The sequence below is a fragment of the Sinocyclocheilus grahami genome, unplaced genomic scaffold, assembly GCF_001515645.1.
Source record: "Sinocyclocheilus grahami isolate Dianchi unplaced genomic scaffold, SAMN03320097.WGS_v1.1 scaffold234.1, whole genome shotgun sequence".
In the NCBI taxonomy this organism is placed as follows: Eukaryota; Metazoa; Chordata; class Actinopteri; order Cypriniformes; family Cyprinidae; genus Sinocyclocheilus; species Sinocyclocheilus grahami.
The window spans coordinates 1226823-1248420 of NW_015505413.1; the positions used below are offsets into that span (position 1 = coordinate 1226823).

General features: G+C 40.1%; 1 protein-coding gene across 1 annotated transcript in view; it reads right to left on the minus strand.

Annotated features, from left to right (window-relative positions):
- lhcgr (luteinizing hormone/choriogonadotropin receptor) overlaps window positions 1-21598 on the minus strand; it is a 30086-nt gene that overhangs the window by 7031 nt on the left and 1457 nt on the right. The window contains 7 exon segments of the mRNA XM_071582421.1: window positions 3337-3411; window positions 3679-3747; window positions 8937-9014; window positions 9341-9415; window positions 10141-10215; window positions 13041-13115; window positions 14853-14924. Coding sequence (XP_071438522.1) covers window positions 3337-3411; window positions 3679-3747; window positions 8937-9014; window positions 9341-9415; window positions 10141-10215; window positions 13041-13115; window positions 14853-14924 — 519 coding nt within the window.

Consider the following 21598-nt stretch of genomic DNA (forward strand, 5'->3'; position numbering starts at 1 on the left):
GCTGCACTGGAGGGCCGGTCGGCGCTGACACAGGTCCAGCTCTGGATAATAGAAGTCCATGCTGCCAAAAGTGTCCTCGGCTGATGTGGATCCAGCAATGTCTGATGCAAAAGGACCATCCAGTGTTAGAGAATCGTCAGATGTGACGTCAGACGGACTGAGAACGAACACATGGAAAAAATGGTCAGTATGGTGACATGTAACAGTAACAGTATGGTGGCTATAATTTGTAGATATATATGGGGTTATTAATGTTAAATTAAACTAAAACCATTGCAAAAACTTGTTCTTTACCTGAAGTATAATCAACATTAACTAACAATATAAAAAAAACTTAAGCTTATTTGATTTCAGCTAGTTGTCTGTCACACTCTGTGTCGGAGAGAAAGACGGAGACGTGGATAAGAGAAACAGTCTTTAATAAATCCAAAACAAGGGGGTAATCCACACTAGGAATGGCTGTAACACACAAACATGACGTTTGAGACCCGACAAACATAGACTGCACAGACTAGGGCTTAAATACATGGGGAAACGAGACCTATTAACACGACACACCTGAACCAAATGAACACAATCAAACAAGGGAGAAACTGGGTCACGGGGAGCACGTGGGGAGAAAAACACACACAGACAGTCCATGGGCGTGACATATCGCCCCCCTCCCGGAAGGTGCGTCCTCGCGCCGTAGAACAACATAGGGAGGGACGGGTGGGAACATGGGAGGAGGCTCAGGAGGAGGACGGGCACCCGGGAGGGGGCCGGCAGACAGAGTCCAAGGTGGAGCCGACAGGGGACGGAGGACCAGATGGAGACAGGAGGGACTTGGAGCGGGCGGAACCAGGTGGGACCCAGGCCACAGCCATGAAGGTGACCCACGGCGGAGCCGACGGAGGGAGTAGCCATGGTGAAGGAAGGGCTGATGACTCCAGGGGGCCGACCGACGGTGGCGGAGCAGGTGGTGGAGGAGCCCGAGGCAGAGACGGAGACGGAGAACCGATGAGCCAGGGCGACGGAGAGGATCCGGAGGGCCAAGGCGGAGCAGATGGCTCAGGTAACCGAGGCAAAGGTGGGTATAGGGAAGGCCGCGGTGGAGCCGGAGTGACAGAGGACCAAGGTGGAGCTGAAGAGAAGGAGGAGCCTAATGGAGCCAGAGGGACGAGGCAGAGCTGGAGGAATAGAGTCCCGAGGTGACGGATGGACAACGACAGACGAAGGCGGAGCCGGAGGGACGAGGGAGCCCAGTGGCACCAGTGGACTGACGGGCCACGGCAGAGAGGAGGGAGCTAGGAGCCATGGTGGAGCCGCTGGGTCGATGGGCCAAGGTGGAGTCTGGGACTCAGAGGCTGGAGGCGGAGGCCAGGGATTCTCCAGTCACACCGACGATGGAGACTGGCAGACCCGCGGTGCTCACACTGAACAGATGGTGGGCTGAGGGTGAGCAGAGAGGCTGCCAGACAACAGTGGTGGAGGAGGCAGGAGCGGGAGGGTGGGTGGTCATTTCTGAGCCTCCGGGCTCTCAGGGCTGTAATCAGGAGCAAGGCTGATTGTTGGACTCGGGGGACAGGAGCCCTCTCAGGGCTGAACTTGGGAACAGAGGCTCTCCCTGGGCCATACATGGGAACCGCAGCCCTCGCTGAGCTGGGCGTGGAAACAGGAGCCCTCCTTGGGCTAGACTCGGGATCTGTGGCCCTCCCTGGGCCATACGTGGGAACCGCAGCCCTCTCTGCGCTGGACGTAAAAACAGGAGCCCTCCCTGGGCTGGACATGGAAACAGGAGCCCTCCTTGGGCTAGACTCGGGATCTGTGGCCCTCCCTGGGCCATACGTGGGAACCGCAGCCCTCTCTGCGCTGGACGTAAAAACAGGAGCCCTCCCTGGGCTGGACATGGAAACAGGAGCCCTCCTTGGGCTAGACTCGGGATCTGTGGCCCTCCCTGGGCCATACGTGGGAACCGCAGCCCTCTCTGCGCTGGACGTAAAAACAGGAGCCCTCCCTGGGCTGGACATGGAAACAGGAGCCCTCCTTGGGCTAGACTTGGGATCTGTGGCCCTCCCTGGGCCGGATGTGGGAACCGCAGCCCTCTCTGGGCTGGATGTGGAAACAGGGGCCCTCTCTGGGCTTGACTCGGGATCTGAGGCCCTCCCTGGGCCGGACGTGGGAACCGCAGCCCTCTCTGCGCTCTGGTCATGGGCTGGAGCCATCACTCGACTGTGGTCAGGGGCTAGAGCCATCTCTCGACTCTGGTCAAGTCAAGTCATCTTTATTTATATAGCGCTTTTAACAATACAGATTGTGCCAAAGCAACTTTGCAGTATTAAATAGGAAAATAGTGTGTCAATAAGGCAAATTTTAGTAGCTCAACTTGATTACTAAAATTTCTAAAACTTAATCAAAATGAATCAAAAATATATTGGCATATTTAAAAAAAAAACTAATAAAATGGTAGAAATGCATAACAAAATCACTAAAACCTTTAACTAAATTTAAAAAAGATTAAAAATATTAATAAAAATTATAGTACTACATCAGTGATACTAAAATATACATGTTTGTATTATAACTTAGGAGACTTAACTGAGTTCTCGTGTCATTTTTAGAATCTTCTGAAACATGTACTAGATGTTTAATCTAAAATGATTAGACTAATAAAAATAGGAACAAATTAGTATATTTTTGATATACATCAAGAGTAAAGAGCTATAAATTCATATGGATTACATAGCTGAGATTATCTAGGCCAGTGGTTCTCAAACCTGTCCTGGAGTACCCCAGCCCTGCACATTTTGTATGTCTCTCTCATCTATCACACCTGATTCAACTCTCAACTCAGAAGACCTGAAGTGGGTGTGACAGATATAGGGAGACATACAAAATGTGCAGTGCTGGGAGTACTTCATGGAGAGGATTGAGAACCACTGATCTAGGCTGTGTTTTCCAAAAACATTTGCCACCAGCTTACAATGCTTTTGAGAAACGCAGCCCTGGACTTTGAAGAATCTGATTGAAGTAAAATTAAAAATATTTTTTAAAAAAAACTTAAAAACTTAATCTTATTTTATTTCAGGTCGTTGCCAAGGCAACATCTCATTTTCATTTCGTTTAACTTTTAGTTTAACTAAAACTTAAATAAAAATAATAAAAACTATATAGACCTTACAACTAATAAAGTCACAAAACACACAACAAAATTACTAAAACTTTAACTTTCTTAAAATGTATAATATTAATTAAAAAAAACTATAGTAAATCAATTTCATATTTCATGCTAATTAGAATGATTTGCAAGAGAAAAGGAAAGTCTCGGCAACAGTATTTCAGCGTCATATCACTTACAGCATAGTGGGGCCAAACGCTCCTTCGAAAGCGTCTTCATGAATCACACGCAGGTCTTTGTTATTCTTTAATACCCTGCAAAACAAACAGATTATGCTGTGATTTTACACTGATAGTGTCAGATTTACTTTGAAACTATTTTCACTCAGAAATTGCTAGTACATTTCACAAACAATATATTAAATAGTATAACAGCAGTATTATATATTATTTTCTACAATAATCTTTTATTTACAACAAAAATATTTTTCCATTGTAAAGCACAATACTGTAGATAAATAGCATGACTAAGCAAAACTGAATGGAGATTAGTGTATCCATAATTTGTCAGCCAATATTTACAGTTTATCTATTTTAGTTCCATTGAAGGCATGGCTTTCTATTTCTTGCAATCCATTGTTAAAGAGATTCCTGAGAAGACAAAAAAAAGGGGGAAAAATTAATTAGTAGATAATCCTTAGTAAAAAGTAATACATTTAAAATATATTTTTCTTTCATACTAAGTAGTTAAAATCTGTTCCCCGAACTAGCAAATACAAAAAACGTCCAAAACAATTCAAGGGTAACAATTTAGTATATGTGCTACCGAAGCAAGCACAAGGGTAACAGATGTAATAGAGATAAACAAATGATAAAGCTTGGCTTATTGAATATTAGATCCCTTTCTACGAAAGCACTTTTTGTAAATGATATGATTACTGATCATAAACTAGATGTGCTCTGTTTGACAGAAACTTGGCTAAAACCAGATGATTGCATTACTTTAAATGAGTCTACACCAGGGTTGTCCAAACTCGGTCCTGGAGGGCCGGTGTCCTGAAGAGTTTAGCTCCAGCCCTAATTAAACACACCTGAACCAGCTAATCAAGCTCATACTAGGCATCGAAACTTCCAGTCAGGTGTGTTGAGGCAAGTTGGAGCTAAACTCTGCAGGACACCAGCCCTCTAGGACCGAGTTTGGACAGCCCTGGTCTACACCATTCAAAAAATTCAACTCCTTGTTACAAATATGGTAGAACCGTCACTTCTACCAGAAAAGACTGCTTTGTAAATAAACTTCCTGACTTATCTCAATTCCTCAGCATATCCAATAGCTCAGAACAACTTGATGATGTAACAGAAACTATGTACGCTCTCTTTTCTAGCACTTTAGATACGGTTGCTCCTTTACGCTTAAGGAAGATTAAGGAAAACAGACCGACACTGTGGTATAATGAGCACACTCACGCCCTAAAGAGAGCGGCCTGGAAAATGGAGCGCAGCTGGAGGAAAACAAAACTAGAGATATTTCATGTTGCATGGCGGGAAAGTACTTTCTCTTACAGAAAAGCCTTAAAAATGGCTAGGTCTGATTACTTTTCATCTCTTTCAGAAGAAACAAACACAACCCCAAGTATTTATTCAATACAGTGGCTAAATTAACAAAAAAATATAACATCAGCAGGGGCAGACATTTCCCAACAGCAGAGTAGTAATGATTATATGAACTACTTTACTTCAAAGATCAATACTATTAGAGATAAAATTGTAGCCATGCAGCCGTCAGCCACAGTATCGCATTAGATAGTGCACTATAGTCCCCCTGAGGAACAATTCCACTAATTTTCTTGTATAGGAAAGGAAGAATTGTATAAACTTGTTAAATCATCTAAACCAACAACATGTATGTTAGACCCTATTCCATCTAAGCTACTAAAAGTGGTGCTTCCAGAAGTCATAGATCCTCTTCTGACTATTATTAATTCGTCATTGTCATTAGGATATGTCCCAAAAACCTTCAAACTGGCTGTTATTAAGCTTCTCATTAAAAAAACACAACTTGACCCCAACAAATTAATTAATTACAGACCGATCTCGAATCTCCCTTTTCTGTCAAAGATTCCAGAAAAGGTAGTATCATCACAACTCTGATCCTTCTTAGAGAAAATGCTATCTGTGAGGATTTCCAGTCAGGTTTTAGACCGTATCATAGTACTGAGTACTGCTCTCATTAGAGTACAAATGACCTGCTCTTATCATCCGATCGTGGTTGCATCTCTCTATTAGTGCTACTGGATGTTAGTGCCGCGTTTGACACTATCGACCGCAAGATTCTTTTGAATAGACTAGAAAAAAATGTTGGATTTAGAGGAAGTGCATTGGTATGGTTCAAATCTTACTTATCTGACCATCATCAATTCCTGGTAGTGAATGAAGAGGTATCTTACCAATCACAAGTGCACAAGTGCAGTACCTCAAGGCTCAGTACTAGGACCGTTACTTTTCACGCTTTACATGTTACCCTTTACTTTGTTTGGCCTTCCAAAAGAGGACACGACTAGAAATCAGTGGTTAAGTTGTATTTACAACACTGTTCCAGAACACTTCAACCCAAATATTCAGATGTGTGCAGCGCATTTTATGGAGGACTGTTTCCTGGGAGAATAGACTACAATGCCGGCTGTTCTGACAAATAATGCTGACTCACTGCCTGTAAGTACGTTTTCATTTTTAAAGGATTTGCCACTGATGATTCAAACGCGAGTTTTGACTCAGTGTAAAAATCGACGCGTTTCAGAAAGGCGGGGCATAGAGGAGAAACAATAATGTACAGTATGTGGAAAATAATGTGTTTTTTGAACCTTAAACCGCATAAACACATTTCAGTACACCAAATACACAAAATAATGTTATTTTTAGCAACATCATATGACTCCTTTAATAAACAAACTCCAGCTGGTCCAAAATGCAACAGCTAGAGTTCTTACTAGAACTGAGAACTATGACCATATTAGCCCAATTCTGTCAACACTGCACTGTAGTTCCCTATTAAACATTGTATACATTTAAAAATTAGCTAATTACCTATTAAGCCCTGAATGGTTTAGCACCTCAGTTTTTGAGTGAGCTCTTATTGCATTATAGTCCTCCACGTCCGCTACAAACTCAAAACTCTGGCTATTTGATAATACCTAGAATATCAAAATCAACTGTGGGCGGCAGATCCTTTTCCTATTAAGCTCCAAAACTCTGGAACAATCTACCTAACATTATTCGGGAGGCAGACACACTCTGCCAGTTTAAATCTAGATTAAAAAACCTTCTCTTTAACCTGGCTTACACATAACACACTAACACATTTCTATTATTCAAATCTGTTAAAGGATTGTTAGGCTGCATTTATTAGGTCAACCGTAACCAGCTACACTTCCCATAACACACAATGTACTTGTTACAATGTTAGAAGAATGGCATCTACGCTAATATTAGTCTGTTTCTTTCTTATTCCGAATCAAAACTCAAAACTGTATCCAGATTAGATGGTCACTGCAGCCACCTGGATCAAGTCGTATCCAGACCAGATGGGGGACCAGCACCTATAGATGCCCTCGACAGCCCTGAATGTCAGCGGAGACCATGTCAACTAGATGAGCCCCAGAGACAGATCCCCTCTGAAGACCTCGTCACCTAGACGGCCATCGGGACAAGACCACGGGAACCAGATGAGTCCTCTACACAATCTGACTTTGTTGCAGCCTAGAATTAAACTGCTGGTTTTGTCTGGCCAGAGGAGAACGGCACACTATTTCGACACACCATTTTCCTGTTTAATACTGTAAAGCTGCTTTGACACAATCTGCATTGTAAAAAGCACTATATAAATAATGGTGACTTGACTTGACTTGATATAAAAATTACATCTTTAAAATTAAACTTTACTTTGAGTACTAACTGTGCACAATGCACATTTCATAACACTGAGCCTAAAATGTGTTTTTATGTCACTATCAAGGAGGACTGTACGATCTTTGAAAAATATATTTGAATAATATACAAAATTAGTTGTTCCAATTTAGAAGACTTTAAGTACACCAGTTTAGTATACTAAAAGTACAGTTGCACTGTATTTTAATTAAGTACATAAATATGTTATCATATTTGTATACTTAGCATGGAATAAATGTATTTCAAATACATTTTAGTATATTTATTTTTCACTATAGGGATGTCCAAAAACTATGGTATTTACAACTGTTGTGTTGAAAATTAGTTCAAGTACATAATTCTTTGGTTTAAAAACTGTTGCCTAACACAACGCTGGTTTCATTTATACTTATATATATATATATATATATATATATATATGTATATATGTGTGTTTGTGTGTGTGTGTGTGTGTGTGTGTGCTTCAGAAAGTGTTTGTGATTACAGGCTTTGCTATCTTGTTTGCATACAGATACAGAGATTGAAGGCTATGTCTCGTACACTTATGAAGACTAAGCACAGATTTGATTAGCAACACTATCACTCTTTCACAACTACTCTTTCTTGCTATTGTGCAATACTCTTTAAAACACCAATCCAATACTTCTGGTTTTGTTTAACTTGTTTATTATGGAGGTCATATCATGGGGAGTCTGTCCAAAAAGAGCATTTATTGAAACTAAACACAAGATAATTTTAAACAAGTGCATAAATCTATTGCTTCAGTCTGATCTTAATAGTTTGAGGAGCGATTGTTTTATGGATCTGTCACAATGTAATGCAAAAAGGCTGCTATTAAAGGATGAGGCAGTTAAACACTGAACTTGATCAAAAGGCAAATCCACAACTCATGAATAAGAGCCGCACAGAGCCACTTATTTCAAAGGGGCTTTTTACATAGTTGATTTTAATGCACAGCTGCAAAATGGCCCATTTTTTTTTAGGGTCAGAGAGAGGTGGACAATAGTCATACAAACTAAATTAAAGCAAAAAGAAAAGTAATAATTCGACCCCTTTAATATATACATTATGATAGCTTAATTGGCCACTGAAAAACCTATATTGATCAATTGTTAATGTGAATATTGAGAGGAATACATACCCTTCAATGTGAATGTCAAAATATTATGAAATATTATTACAATTTAAAATAGCTGTTTTCTATTTGAATATATTTTAAAATGTAATTTATTCCTGATGCAGAGCTGGATTTTCAGCATCATTACTCCAGTCTTCAGTGTCACATGATCCTTCTGATTCTTGCTGCTCAAGAAACATTTCTTCTTATTCTCAATGTTGAAAACAGTTGTGCTGATTCACATTGTTTGTGCAAACTGTGAACAGCATTAATTTGAAATAGATATCTTTTGTAGCATTATAAACGACATTATTGACACTTTTGATCAATTTAATGTGTCTTTGCCAAATAAAATTATTATATTAAAACATTTAAATATATTAATTTTATTTGGCCCAAATAAAATTATTATATTAAAACATTTAAATATATTAATTTTATTTGGCAAAGACACATTAATTTCTTTAAAACATTTAAATATATTAATTTCTTTTTTTAAAGAAATTAATATATTTAAATGTTTTAAAGAAATTAATGTGTCTTTGCCAAATAAAATTATTATATTAAAACATTTAAATATATTAATTTCTTTAAAAAAAAAAACTCTCTGACCCCAAACTTGCGAATGGTAATAAACCTGCATGTCATGTAACCAGTTACCAACATTAGAGAACTGTGAACACATGAAAGTATTCTGAAATTTTTGAAATGTAAATCAAGAATTCTGGGAACCTTCTATGGAGGTTTCAGCCCTGAATCCATATTGTGAGATACTTGCATTGTGGTGAATTCACTCGTCATTCCGATGAAAGCGTTTGGTGGGACTGAACGCAGGTTAAGATTATCACAAATATACCTAAAAAAAGAACAAAACCACTTTAGTATTTGAAACAATAAGCCCTTCTACTGACAAGATAAAGCTCATGGAAAAGTCTCCTAATCTAATACTTGTGCACTTCTCAGCCATTGTTCTGGCTCACAGCTCTCATAGTGTTTGTGATTACAGGCTTTGCTATCTTGAGTGTATATCTTTCATAACACTCCATTTTCTGTCAGCTTGAGAAAAATAAAAGACAGCAGCATGCCCGCATTACAGCTTCATTATTACTTTCCATCATTCAATCTCACTCACCACATCTCTCACACAGACCAGTGAAATAAGAGCCGCAGGGTAAAACTCACAGAACGAAATCGGACTCTAGGGAGAAGATGGAGGTCAGGTCAGGGAATACACTTATGCCGGTGTTGGAAATGCTCCTATAGATGTAACAAAACAATAGGACTTGGGTTTTTACCGGTACAAGAAAACGTAACCAACAAAACACATTGCCACTTTGAGATTCTAGCCTGCTATACTACATTCATATTTTGTGAATATACATACTGTATGTGTGTGTGCGTTTGTTTTTCCTAATAGTTATCCAAAAATGTATATATGATATATAATTTAATATATAGAATTATATATATGTAATTACAATTTTATATATAAACTATACATACTATATAAAACTCTAAGTATAGAAAATATATATTCGAAATATAAAATGACAAAAGTGTATGTGTGGTGTGTGTGTGTATATATATATATATATATATATATATATATATATATATACACACATGCATACATATATGTAAAACATCCCATATATAATATGGATAACAACCAGTAGAAAAATAAAAACATAAACAAGATTAATTTATCTCAAATATCTCAGCTGTATATATTTGTAATATATGCATATATGAAAGTCACAGTACTCCTAAAATGCACACAAAATAAAATAAAAATGATAATAAATAATAAAAGAAATAATAAATATATATATAACAAAAAATGTAATATGGAAATATATATATATAGAAATATAAAAATGTCATAAAAATATATGTGAAGATTTTAGAAGAACATTTTAAGCGGCACTTAAAGGCTTTTGCAACTGAACTCTTTACATATAGCTTGGGGAAGAACTGCTCACAGATATCTCAGCTTGGGAAGGTGGTTAAATGCCCGCTTGTGGATGTGAACAAGGCTTCGTGTGTTCTGGATTGAGCTGTGACACAAATTATTGCATGAGAAATCACAAACAAATGACACATTTCTGTGAAAAGAACGTCTCGGTTAAGTATGTAACCCTCGTTCCCTGAAGGAGGGAACGGAGACATCAAGTCGGTGACCGACGAATTGGGATCTCGCTTCGAGAGACCAATCTACTTCGAGTGTAAACTAAATGAGCCAATGGACATTGGCACGCGATGATTGCATCCAGCTGCCGCTGATCACAGCATGAGCATAAAAAGGCAGCCGGTGCAACGCATACCAGGTTTTCGCTGAGGAGCCGAGCCGGTGACAACAGACCTGGCGACGGGATGTGATGTGACGTCTCCTTTCCCTCCTTCAGGGAATGAGGGTTACATACGTAACTGAGACGTTCCCTTTCAGTCGGTCACTCTCGACATCACGTCGGTGACCGACGAATTGGGATCCCTACCAAAGCGCCATGGATGCTGCCCCTTCCAGTGTCCTGTGTGAGCCTCCTGCACCCCTTTTTGGTGTAGGCCGGGGCTCGCAACAAGAAGACCAGTCACAGTTGTCGTAGCACTAACCACTCAGTGAGATTGGATAACACTGGGAAAACGTACCTGCACCACTTGTTGCGGAAGCCCCATTCTTCCCGAAGGAGGTTTCGGAAGCACTTACACAAATGAACAACCGTTAAGGTGCATATGGAAGATTAGAGGTGATTGTAACCCTCTTGAAAAAACCGGGGAAACACGGGGTCTGAGGCTATACCGTGGACTTTACACATATGGGATCCACTTAGGTCTCTACATATGGAACCCAGCCTTCTACCGGTTCTCACGGATTCATCGAGTGAGGGCCTGGCGCCAGACGTTCCGCCACGTCTGGCTGCCGAGGGGATGGAGGAGCTCGACAGGGTTTACAGTATGGACAGTCTGGAGCAGTTTTAGCAAGCCGACACTAAACCGGGGCCTCTCAGTGCCTCTGCCCATTTGAGGTGAGAACACAGGAGGATACCGGCTCCACACGAAGGCTATAGAATCTAGCGAACGTGTTGGGGGTCGCCCAGCCTGCAGCTCTACAAATATCTGTCAGCGAGGCGCCACGAGCCAGCGCCCAGGAGGATGCAACACTTCTAGTAGAGTGAGCTCACAACCTGAGTGGGCAGGGCACACCCTGTGCCTGATAAGCCAGGGTGATAGCATCCACTACCCAATGGGCCATCCTCTGCTTAGAGACGGCCTTCCCCTTCTGCCGGCCGCCGTAACAAACAAAGAGCTGGTCTGAGGTTCTAAAGCTTTGTGTCCGGTCTACGTACCATTTCAAGGCTCGGACGGGACAAAGTAAAGCTAGGGCTGGGTCTGCCTCCTCTGGGGGCAGCGCTTGCAGGTTTACTACCTGATCCCTGAAGGGGGTAGTAGGAACCTTGGGCACATAGCCGAGCCGGGGCCTCAGGATTACCTGGGAGTCAGCCGGCCCAAACTCTAGGCACGAATCGTCGACCAAAAATGCGTGCAGGTCACCTACCCTCTTGATGGAGGCCAGTGCAAGCAGGAGCAGAGTTTTCATCGAAAGAAACTTTAGCTCGACTGACTGCAAAGGCTCAAATGGGCCCTGCTGTAGTGCTTTGAGCACTAGAGACAGGTCCCAAAAGGGTATAGAGGGGGGGCTGGGGAGGATTTAACCTTCTCGCCCTCCTAAGGAACCTCCATGGTCTTTAAGGGTGGAGGGAGACAGCCTTTGCTCCAACACTTGCTGCAAAAAGGAAAGCACGACCCTGATCAGGCATCTCCAGGAGTCTTCTCGGGCGAGAAGAACACCACTCAATGAACAGGTTCCACTTAGACTCGTAGACGGTGCTCTCACCGAAGTGATGGTGTCAACTACCTGCTGGGGTAGGTCACCTAGAACCTCCACGTCCCGTCCAGGGACTAGACATGAAGTTTGCAAAGCGCTAGAGGAGTGATAGTCCCCGGAGTGTTGGTTCCCTGAGGGGTTTGCAACCACTGTAACCCTCAGACCGCCCGTGCTACTGCCCGGAGTAGTCCTCACCTGGCTGCCGCCAGGACGAACACTAGATGGAGCTCCGCCCCCCCCTGGAGGAAACGGAGCCTGGCCCGCAGCTCCGAGATGGTCATCTTCCCGCAATGGGAACATGACTCATCCACGAATGGCAGCTCAGCATGTTTAATGCCCAGGCACGTGAGGCAGCGATGGTGACCATCACCCGCCGCCAGGTAACGACCACATTCAGAAACGCACGGGTGAAACGGCATCTTTAAAAAGAAGATCCGTCATCCTTACAACGACGCACCCGTGTAAGCTCTTTTAGAGAAATAGGCTCTTTCAGGGAAATGCTCTTTTACGTGCTGAGACACACAGGGGAAATGGCCGCTTGCAGCACGACAGGGGGTAGTGCAGCCTGAAGTGCGCAACCCACTCGACACAGGAACGACCATCGCTGAAGCGCCGTCCGCCAACACAAAAAGCTCCCTAGAGCGTGTTGAACTCGTCGTCACAAACAAAGATATTGGTAGGAGCAGAATGATGTTATCGCTCGGCTCCGAAGCGAAAAGCTGGTATGCGTTGCACTGGCTGCCTTTTTATGCTCACGCTGTGATCAGTGGCAGCTGGATGCAATCATCGCATGCCAATGTCCATTGGCTCGTTTAGTTTACACTCAAAGTAGATAGGTCTCTCGAAGCGAGATCCCAATTCATTGGTCACCGATGTGACGTCGAGAGTGACCGACTGAAAGGGAACTTTCTGTTCCAGGCTGTTATAATCACGACAAGCAACTAAATATAGTTATTATATGATCCGTGAATCACTTTCATTGTTTGAGTGGTTTCTTACATCTCTGAGACATTCAGAAGGTTGTTGAAGGCTTCTGTCTCTATGGTTTCCACTGATATGCTCTGGGCGATTTCTCTGGATCCAAAAACAAGAACAGATGAACAAAGTAAGAGGTTAAATGTGTCCCAAAACACGATGAGAATGGGAACGTAGAAAGTACAGGTTAAATTTGTATTCATGTTGACTTTGGCATATAAACTTTGATAGATGAAGCTTAAATTGTGTATGTACATTTCTGTACATTTGAATGTAATTTATAATGTACAATATCAATGCACTGGCTGACAGCAGCTAAAGTATAAAACCAGTTGGAACTGGAATTTGTTTGTTAAAAATTACGACTTTCATTTATGAGTAAATGATGGAGAAACTTTGAGAGATTTTTTTAATGTGTATTTGTGAATAATCCAAAAATTTCTCCCCAGTCTTTAGAAATCAAAGAAGTGAACATAATTGTTGTAATGCTGAATTACGTAAATGCATGCATTAAACAAATGTGATGCTGTTAAACATATTTTATTATATTTAATGTCATTGTCATTTACTGTATGTAATTTATTATGAGTACAATAAAATCAACTTATGAATTTAATATCCCATAAACTCCAAACAGTTTATAAACAACCATTTTTAGGCTTAGGCTTTAAGCAATCAATGCATTGATTGTATGTATCAGCATTCAATTCAAACATACTGTACATGTAATGTAATGTTAAAAGGTTTGGGGTTGGTAAGATTTCTTAATATTTTTTAAAGAAGTTTCTTATGCTCACCGAGGCTGCATTTGTTTGATCATAAAGAACAAATACAAACAGTAATATTGTAAAAAATATATAGATTTTTTTTTTATAATAACATTTTCATCATTACTCCAGTCTTCATCATGTGGCACACATGATCCTTCAGAAATCATTCTAATATACTGATTTGCTGCTCAAGAAGCATCTTATTATAACCAGTGTTGAAAAGTATACATTGATTTTTTTTTTAATCCTACTGACCCTAAACTTTTGAATGGTACATGTGCTACAATAACCATGTAACCATGTCTACTCTTTACTCCAAACAGTGGTTTTTATTAGACATATTTCTGGTTCATAAATGACAAAAAGCATAACAGAGAATTACTAAAGCAGTACGCTTGGCCAAAATATTTCTGCACCAACTACTTTACCATACTACCATCATCTCTGTTATAATCATTTACATAAACATGTATTCTGAATTCTAATTCAGGATTTTGTTTATGTTCTGGTTCCATTATAAAATTCAGCTTTTTAATTTTAAAAGGGTTATGATGGTTTATAAAGGTTAGTTCCAATATGATTTTTTTCAATGTAGCCATATAATCCAAACACATCTTATCTGAGGCCATTTCAAGGGAAAGAGATGCCTCGTTTTGGACAAATGACAAAGAAATTCAATCCCAAAAGAGAGGATAATGCTTCACAAAATCTGCTGGATTCTAAATGTGATGTTAAAACTGTCATTGACAAAATACTGCTCTTTTTAATGCTCTCTATTCTCGCCAAAAATAATCAATTCTGTGCAACCGTTCAAACTGTTCCTCCTAACTTGAATGTCCTGAGCTTTTTCAAAGGCTGCAAGGAAAAATTGGAATTGAGATCTCCTTCTACTCTGCGTTCTGAAAAAGGGAGTAAACATCAAAGATGTTCCTCACAGATCACGTGATACGGAGATGAGCCTGTTGGCTTGAAGAGGAGGGATGATGGATAGTATTACCCTTCGCTGGACATGCTAAACATCTGGTTATCGGCCATCATTTTTTTTTTTAAAACAATGACTACTCACATTCTTTTTACTCCCTTCAGGCCGTCGAAACTGTGAGTGCTGATGGTTCTCGCTGAGATGTAGTTCAAAACTCTGAAATTAAGATGCACAGGATGAATTAATCATAATTTCACATTCATTAGGTGTTACTAGTGATTTGAATAAACCCTATTGCAACCACATACAGTAGCAACACACTATAACAACCATTCGGTTCAGAACACCTTAGTAAATCGTACTTTCTTTAGAAAGAGTAAAAACATTTTCATCCAATATTCTAGATGAAATTAATAAACTTTAAAGCTTGGTCATTCGGTGGAAAACTGGCTATGGGTGTCTTCTAAAGCTTACAAGGTTTAATAAGCCTCAAGGACGTTTTCCGTCAGCAAAGCACTTCCACGCTAAGACAAAGTAGATAAAAATTTATCCAGCAAGGACCAAAATAAAAAAAAAGGAACAGACAACTGACCTTCATTCTTTTAGCACTTAAAACCAAGTAAAATCATACTATTACATCACTTGCTCACTAATGGATCGTCTGCAGTGAATGGGTGCCGTCAGAATAAGATTCCAAACAGCTGATCAAAAAAATCACAATAATCCACAAGTCATCCACACCACTGCAGTCCAGCAATTAACATCTTGAGAAGCGAAAACCTGTGTTTGTTAGGAAAAAAAAATATTATTCTGACGGCACCCATTCACTGCAGAGGATCCATTGGTGAGCAAGTGATGTAATGCTACATTTCTGATGAAAAAAACTGAGGGTGAGTACATTTTCACTTTTGGGTAAACCATTCATTTTGTTTTCTTTTGATATGCCTGAGAAAGTATTGTGTCTCTGTCGGATAGATAGCATTTGCAGCAATAATTCAAAAGTAAATATTCAGTAAAAACATTTAATGAACCCTTAAGTTTCAATCAACAATCAAATTTTCCAATGCACTGCTAAAAATGACAATGCAAATTGCAAGTAATTACAACACTTTATGTCTTGCACGTCTAGGCCGAGTTTGGAACCATTGCACTTGGATAATTATCACTGTTTTTTTTTTTTGGGGGGGGGGGGGGGGGGTTGTTTTTTGGGAGAGGGTCACCGTGCTCTCAGAGTTAGTAATTGTGAAGCGCTGCTTGATTTATCTCTTACAGTGCAGGGTTAATGATGTGAGTGTGAAGTTGCTGCCCGGCCCTTGTTAGTGTTCGTGAAGCTTCACGGTTGGAGTGCAGGCTGTCATATTTCCTACTCTCTGCTGTGCTGAGCTCATCTAAGGGTTGCAGGAGGTTGTGTAAGCTGCAAGAGAAATGAGTCTTCTGGGCATGCATACAGAAGCCTCAAAACATGATTAAGTGCTAAGATAGTATGCATGTTTGTTTTTTTGGTTGTTTGTTTATGCAGCTTGAAAAGCATGCTAATAATTAAATGCAGATTCTTTTAATATACAGCTGTATTTTCTAAGGAAAGCTCTGAAGAAACCCCCTTACGCAAAGTATTAAGCAGCAATAAATAATTTGTCTTGTAAACATAGACATATCGAAGGTCATATTGCTTCTGTGATGCAGAAAACATGGACAGAATTGCAGGTGGCAGTGCAGAATTGTATGGATTTTTGTACATTTTGGATTGATAAATCAAAAGTAAAGCTGTACAACTAATTAAATTCAAAACTGTTATACTATTTAGAATCAAAGGCCTTCACTACAACCTGCCAAAATAAAAGCTTAACATGACTAAAGTAAATTTAAAATAATAATAATAAAAATATATTGTTATGATTTTATTTTTATTAGTAGTAAATAGAAAAATTTCTATTACATTAACATATTATTATTGCTATTACAATATATTATTATTATTAATAAAAAATATTAAATATTATACATATTATGTTATATATACTGTATATTGATATTGTTTGATATTATTATTATTATTTAATAAAATCAAATATTTTTATAGGGGCTTCATCCTATTGCGCCGCGTAAACATAAAACCATGTCTGCATTTGTGATCAGAGAAATGACAAACAACAAGCCCTACTCTACACTGCTCAAAACTCACGTTTGAACATCACGTGTCAAATTCTTTAAATAGAAAAAACTTACTTACAGTCTGTGAGTCAGAAGCGCCAGACTGCCCTTGCAAAGTTGGAACTGCTCTACACTGCTCAAAACTCGCGTTTGAATCAAATCCTTTAAATGAAAACGTACTTACAGACTGTGAGTCAGAACTGCCAGCATTGTAGTCTACTCTACCAGGATCAGGAAACGTCCTCCATAAAATGTGCTGCACACATCTGAATATTTGGGTTGAAGTGTTCTGGAACAGTGTTGTAAATACAACTTAACCACTGATTTCTAGTCGTGTCCTCTTTTGGAAAGCCAAACAAAGTAGTTTCGCTTTCACAATGAAACACACAACGTCACACATGGCGGGTTTGAGTGAGCAGAGGCCGGGGGCTAGAGTGAGCGGAGGCGGTGGGCTTGAGAACAGCGTGGCCGGCGGATTCGACGAAGGAGCGTCCGGTGGGCTTGCGGCAACCACATGTGACGACCCCGGGCTGGACTCCGCTTCATCCATGGTGAAAGCCGATCCGGCGATCCACAGCGCGAAGTTGATGTATTTCCTCAGCGACCAGCACAGATCAGCTCCAGGCATGACGAAGCGATATCGTCTTCTTTTGGAAGACCAAACAAAGTAGTTTCGCTTTCACAACGAAGCACACAGCGTCTTCAGGACATGGCGACAGCAACAATACTACAGCGAGAATAAAGGTTACGCCTTCTTTCTTTGCGTGGACATTTGGGCAGCGTTATGCAAATCTTGCCACATAGTGATGTAGACATGTGGGGGCGTGTTAGAACGAGCCGTTTTAGGTAGGTGTGGCTGACTCTTAACTTTTGTAAAGAATATCTCTTTGGATTTGAGACTTTAGTCTTTGCAACTTTACAGATCTTCTTTATGCACCAAGAGCTTGTAACACTCCAAAGAGAAAGGACAAATTGAAATCGCATCATATGACCCCTTTAAGGACATTATCATTTAATGTATCTTATGTCCTTGATCGCCTGGAGCTCACATCTCCAAAATCGGCGAAGCACATTTTTTAAAAATTGTAGATTTGAGTTTTAAACAACTACATTCTCGCCTGAATTACTCTCAAAACAAGATTTCATTACACAATAACAGTGATATTTTGAAAATTATGCGAATAAATGGTGGTTGAAATACAATGCTGCGTGAACTTAACCAATCAGCATGCTCAGCGCCCAAGTCCCGCCCTCGAAAGTTTCGGGCCTTTGAAAAAGTACTACCTCGCAAGCAGGAACTTTCTGAGGGGCAAATTTTTACCCGGAACTTTATTTAGATCCTGGTTCCTGATCCGTGTACCGCCCCAAAGTCCCTAGTTCCTGGGTTAAGTTCCTGCTGTGGAAACGGGCTTTTTGATTGCATGTAACTCTTATCAGAGCTCAAGGTTTCACTAGAGGAAGAAGATGATTTCAAGGCCTCAAGGACATTAAACACTGGCTCTCTGAACACAATCAGCTCAGCGGGTGCCATGGCAAGCCGAACCAAGAGACACATCAGTCAGACAAAACTACTTGACCCATCTATTTTGGATAGTAATTGTCATAAGCTTGCCACATGTCAATAACTCCTCCATTGCTTTTTTTTTTTTCAGAAAAGGTAGAGGTGTCATGCGTAAGCAGGACTATAATGAAAAGCAAATATTGCATCACCACTGCTCCTTAGGAAGAACAGCTACTAGTAACAAGCCTTTTAGTGTATTCAGAGCCAAAGGAAATTTATTGTGATTATTATGCTAACGAGCTGGTAGGAGCTAGAAAACTAAATGGAAGAAACTGCAACTCTAAACATGGCGAATATAGGAATGGAAGTCTCAGTGCTTCTGCATCAGCAGCACCATACGCATGCGTCGTGGTACTCTCGTGAATGCGTGTCGAAGACTGATACAGAAGAGAAGAAACTGTTGAATAAAACCATTATTTTTGTTTTCTTTGTGCACAAAAAGTATTCTCGTAGCTTCATAACATTAACGTTGAACCACTGATATCACATGGACTATTTTACCGATGTCCTTACTACCTTTAGTTCTGTTGCTGTCCATGGAAGGTCAGAGAGCTCTTGGATTTCATCAGAAATATCTTAATTTGTGCTCCGAAGATGAACGAAGATCTTATGGGTTTGGAACGACATGAGGGTGAGTAATTAATGACAGAATTTTGGGTGAACTAACCCTTTAAGAATGAGTGGAAAAAGTAAATGCACTAAATTCGATAGATAGAGAGATAGAGAGAGAGATTCCTTTTCTTGCAATTGTGTTTGCAAGTCCCAAGAAGACTCACCGCGCCTTCAAAACAATCAAACCGAGGTTCGTAGACCAAAAAAGTTTCCAAAAAGTAAAATACTTTAAAAAAATAAAATTAAAAAAAAGGCCGCACACTCTCAAAATCAAAAAGTCACAAGCGAGATGAAAGCAGTGTAAGCAATTTACTGGAGAAAAAAAAAAAAGGCAACAAGGCAAACATTTCGGTCACATGTTGACCATTTTCAATGCCAAGCTAACAATACTGACAATAAAACTGTTGAGATGAAAACTGTTTTTCTTTTTCTTTTTTGGATCAGTGCTTGTTCTGATTGATCATGCGATCTCCTAAATCATCATGTGATTTCTTAAATCAAGACGGCTCCTAGTTTCAACATTCAGCTTGGCATTTCAACAACTTAATTTGGCATTAAAAATGGTCAACATGTGACCGAAACGTTAACCTTGTTGCTGTCACGAATCCGGTCCATGAACTTTCCAGTTCATTGACTCTCGCACTACACACTGTTGCACATCACCCCGGACTACATTTCCCATCATGCATTGCACTCAGCACGAATTGCACACACCTGTTTACACTGATTGCACCCAGCTGTTTCATATCACTCCCTCACTATTTAACACTCACTCTGATCCCTTCCCTCTGCCGAGTATTGTTCCAGCGTTTATCACTCTCCTAGAGATAGCTACCTTACGGAGCCCTAGTCATTGCCTTAGCCCTAGTCATTAGCCCTAGTCATTAGCCCTAGTCATTAGCCCTAGTCATTAGCCCTAGTCATTAGCCCTAGTCATTAGCCCTAGTCATTAGCCCTAGTCATTAGCCTTAGCCATTAGCCTTAGCCCTAGTCATTTGCCTTAGTCATTAGCCTTAGCCCTAGTCTTAGCCTTAGCCTTAGCCCTAGCCTAGCTGTTTTCCCGGTTTCTGATCTTCGCCTGGTTTCCTGGATTTCTCCCTTAGTCTTGCCCCTTCTGACTCTGTCTGCCCATCGTCGACCCACGCTAGCCCTAGGACTGTTCTTGTGTCTTGCCCACCATATACCTGTCTGCCTCTGTTTGAGCCTGCCTGCTTCATGACCACGTCTCTGTCTTCTCCACAATAAAGCCTTGCAGATGGATCCGCACGTCTCACGTCTCGTCAGCCCCGTAACAGTTGCCTTGTTTTTTCAGTAAATTGCTTGCACTGCTTTCATCTCGCTTGTGACTTTTTTCAAGTATTTTACTCTTAAGTCCTAAGAAGACAAAATGACACTGTAAAAATAGATTTTTCAAGTAAATAAAACAAAGAATTCAAGAGTAAGTTTAAAAACAAAAAATCTAATTCATTCCAATTCAAAATGTTATGTTTCATTTAATGTATTACTTGAAATTTTCCAGCAATTTCTGAGTGAAAATGTTTGTACACCATTTTTTTATTGTATATGATGTATAAGGGAATGCTGTCACATTTGGGCAAGCTGTCACATACATATGATATGTTGTAATTTTATACCATTTATCAACCGAACCAATGGCCTTTTTTTTTTTTTACAGTGTCATAAATATTGTGTTGACAGCATTGACAAAATTGTTGGTACATTTTGTAGATATTAAATGGGTAAATACAGATAGCTATTTATTTATAAATCAGATTACTGAATGGGTCACATGCATGTTTAGACTACAAATTCATTTGTGATGGTTAGTTATGAAACAGAACCACAGATAGCTTAGCATTCTCTGTCTCTTTTGGGTTGTTGTTATGTGTTGGTTGTTAGATACACAAGAGATTGAGAAGAGAATCAACTGAATACAGACACACAATTCCTGAGAAAAGGGAATGCCCTCCAAATCACACATTAAAATAAAATGACATACTGTACCTCCCTTTTAATCCTCTTTTTCATATTTAACATTCTGTACTATAATACAAGCATTATTATGACATAATTAAGCTGAATTGACTTGGGTGTGTTACATGAGGTTTATGTGTTCATGTACATGATATTCAAGATGTTTATTATCAGAGTGAATCACTGCAGATAGAGCGTTATTTCACACAGTCTCTATTCGTTTTTCTAACCAGCAAACATTTATCAATAATAAACTTTGTGCAATTGCAAAAATCCATTGACAAGTGATGAGCTCAATATCCATGAGAGTGATCTTGATATGAGTGAATGTCAGTTTCTGATGCTGACACAAACCTTAAAGTCTTGACTATAAAAACTCATAACGTTTTCACTATCATTGTCCAAATATAGCTTATATTGACGGCATGTTGTCGAATTGCATGGGATAATGTCATAATGAGAACAAGCTGTTTATTGATTCTGATTGTGAAATACATTTTAAATATGAAATTGTATTCAGGAAAAAATAGCTTCCAACACACACGTGTGTGTGTGTGTGTGTGTGTGTGTGTGTGTGTGTGTGTGTGTGTGT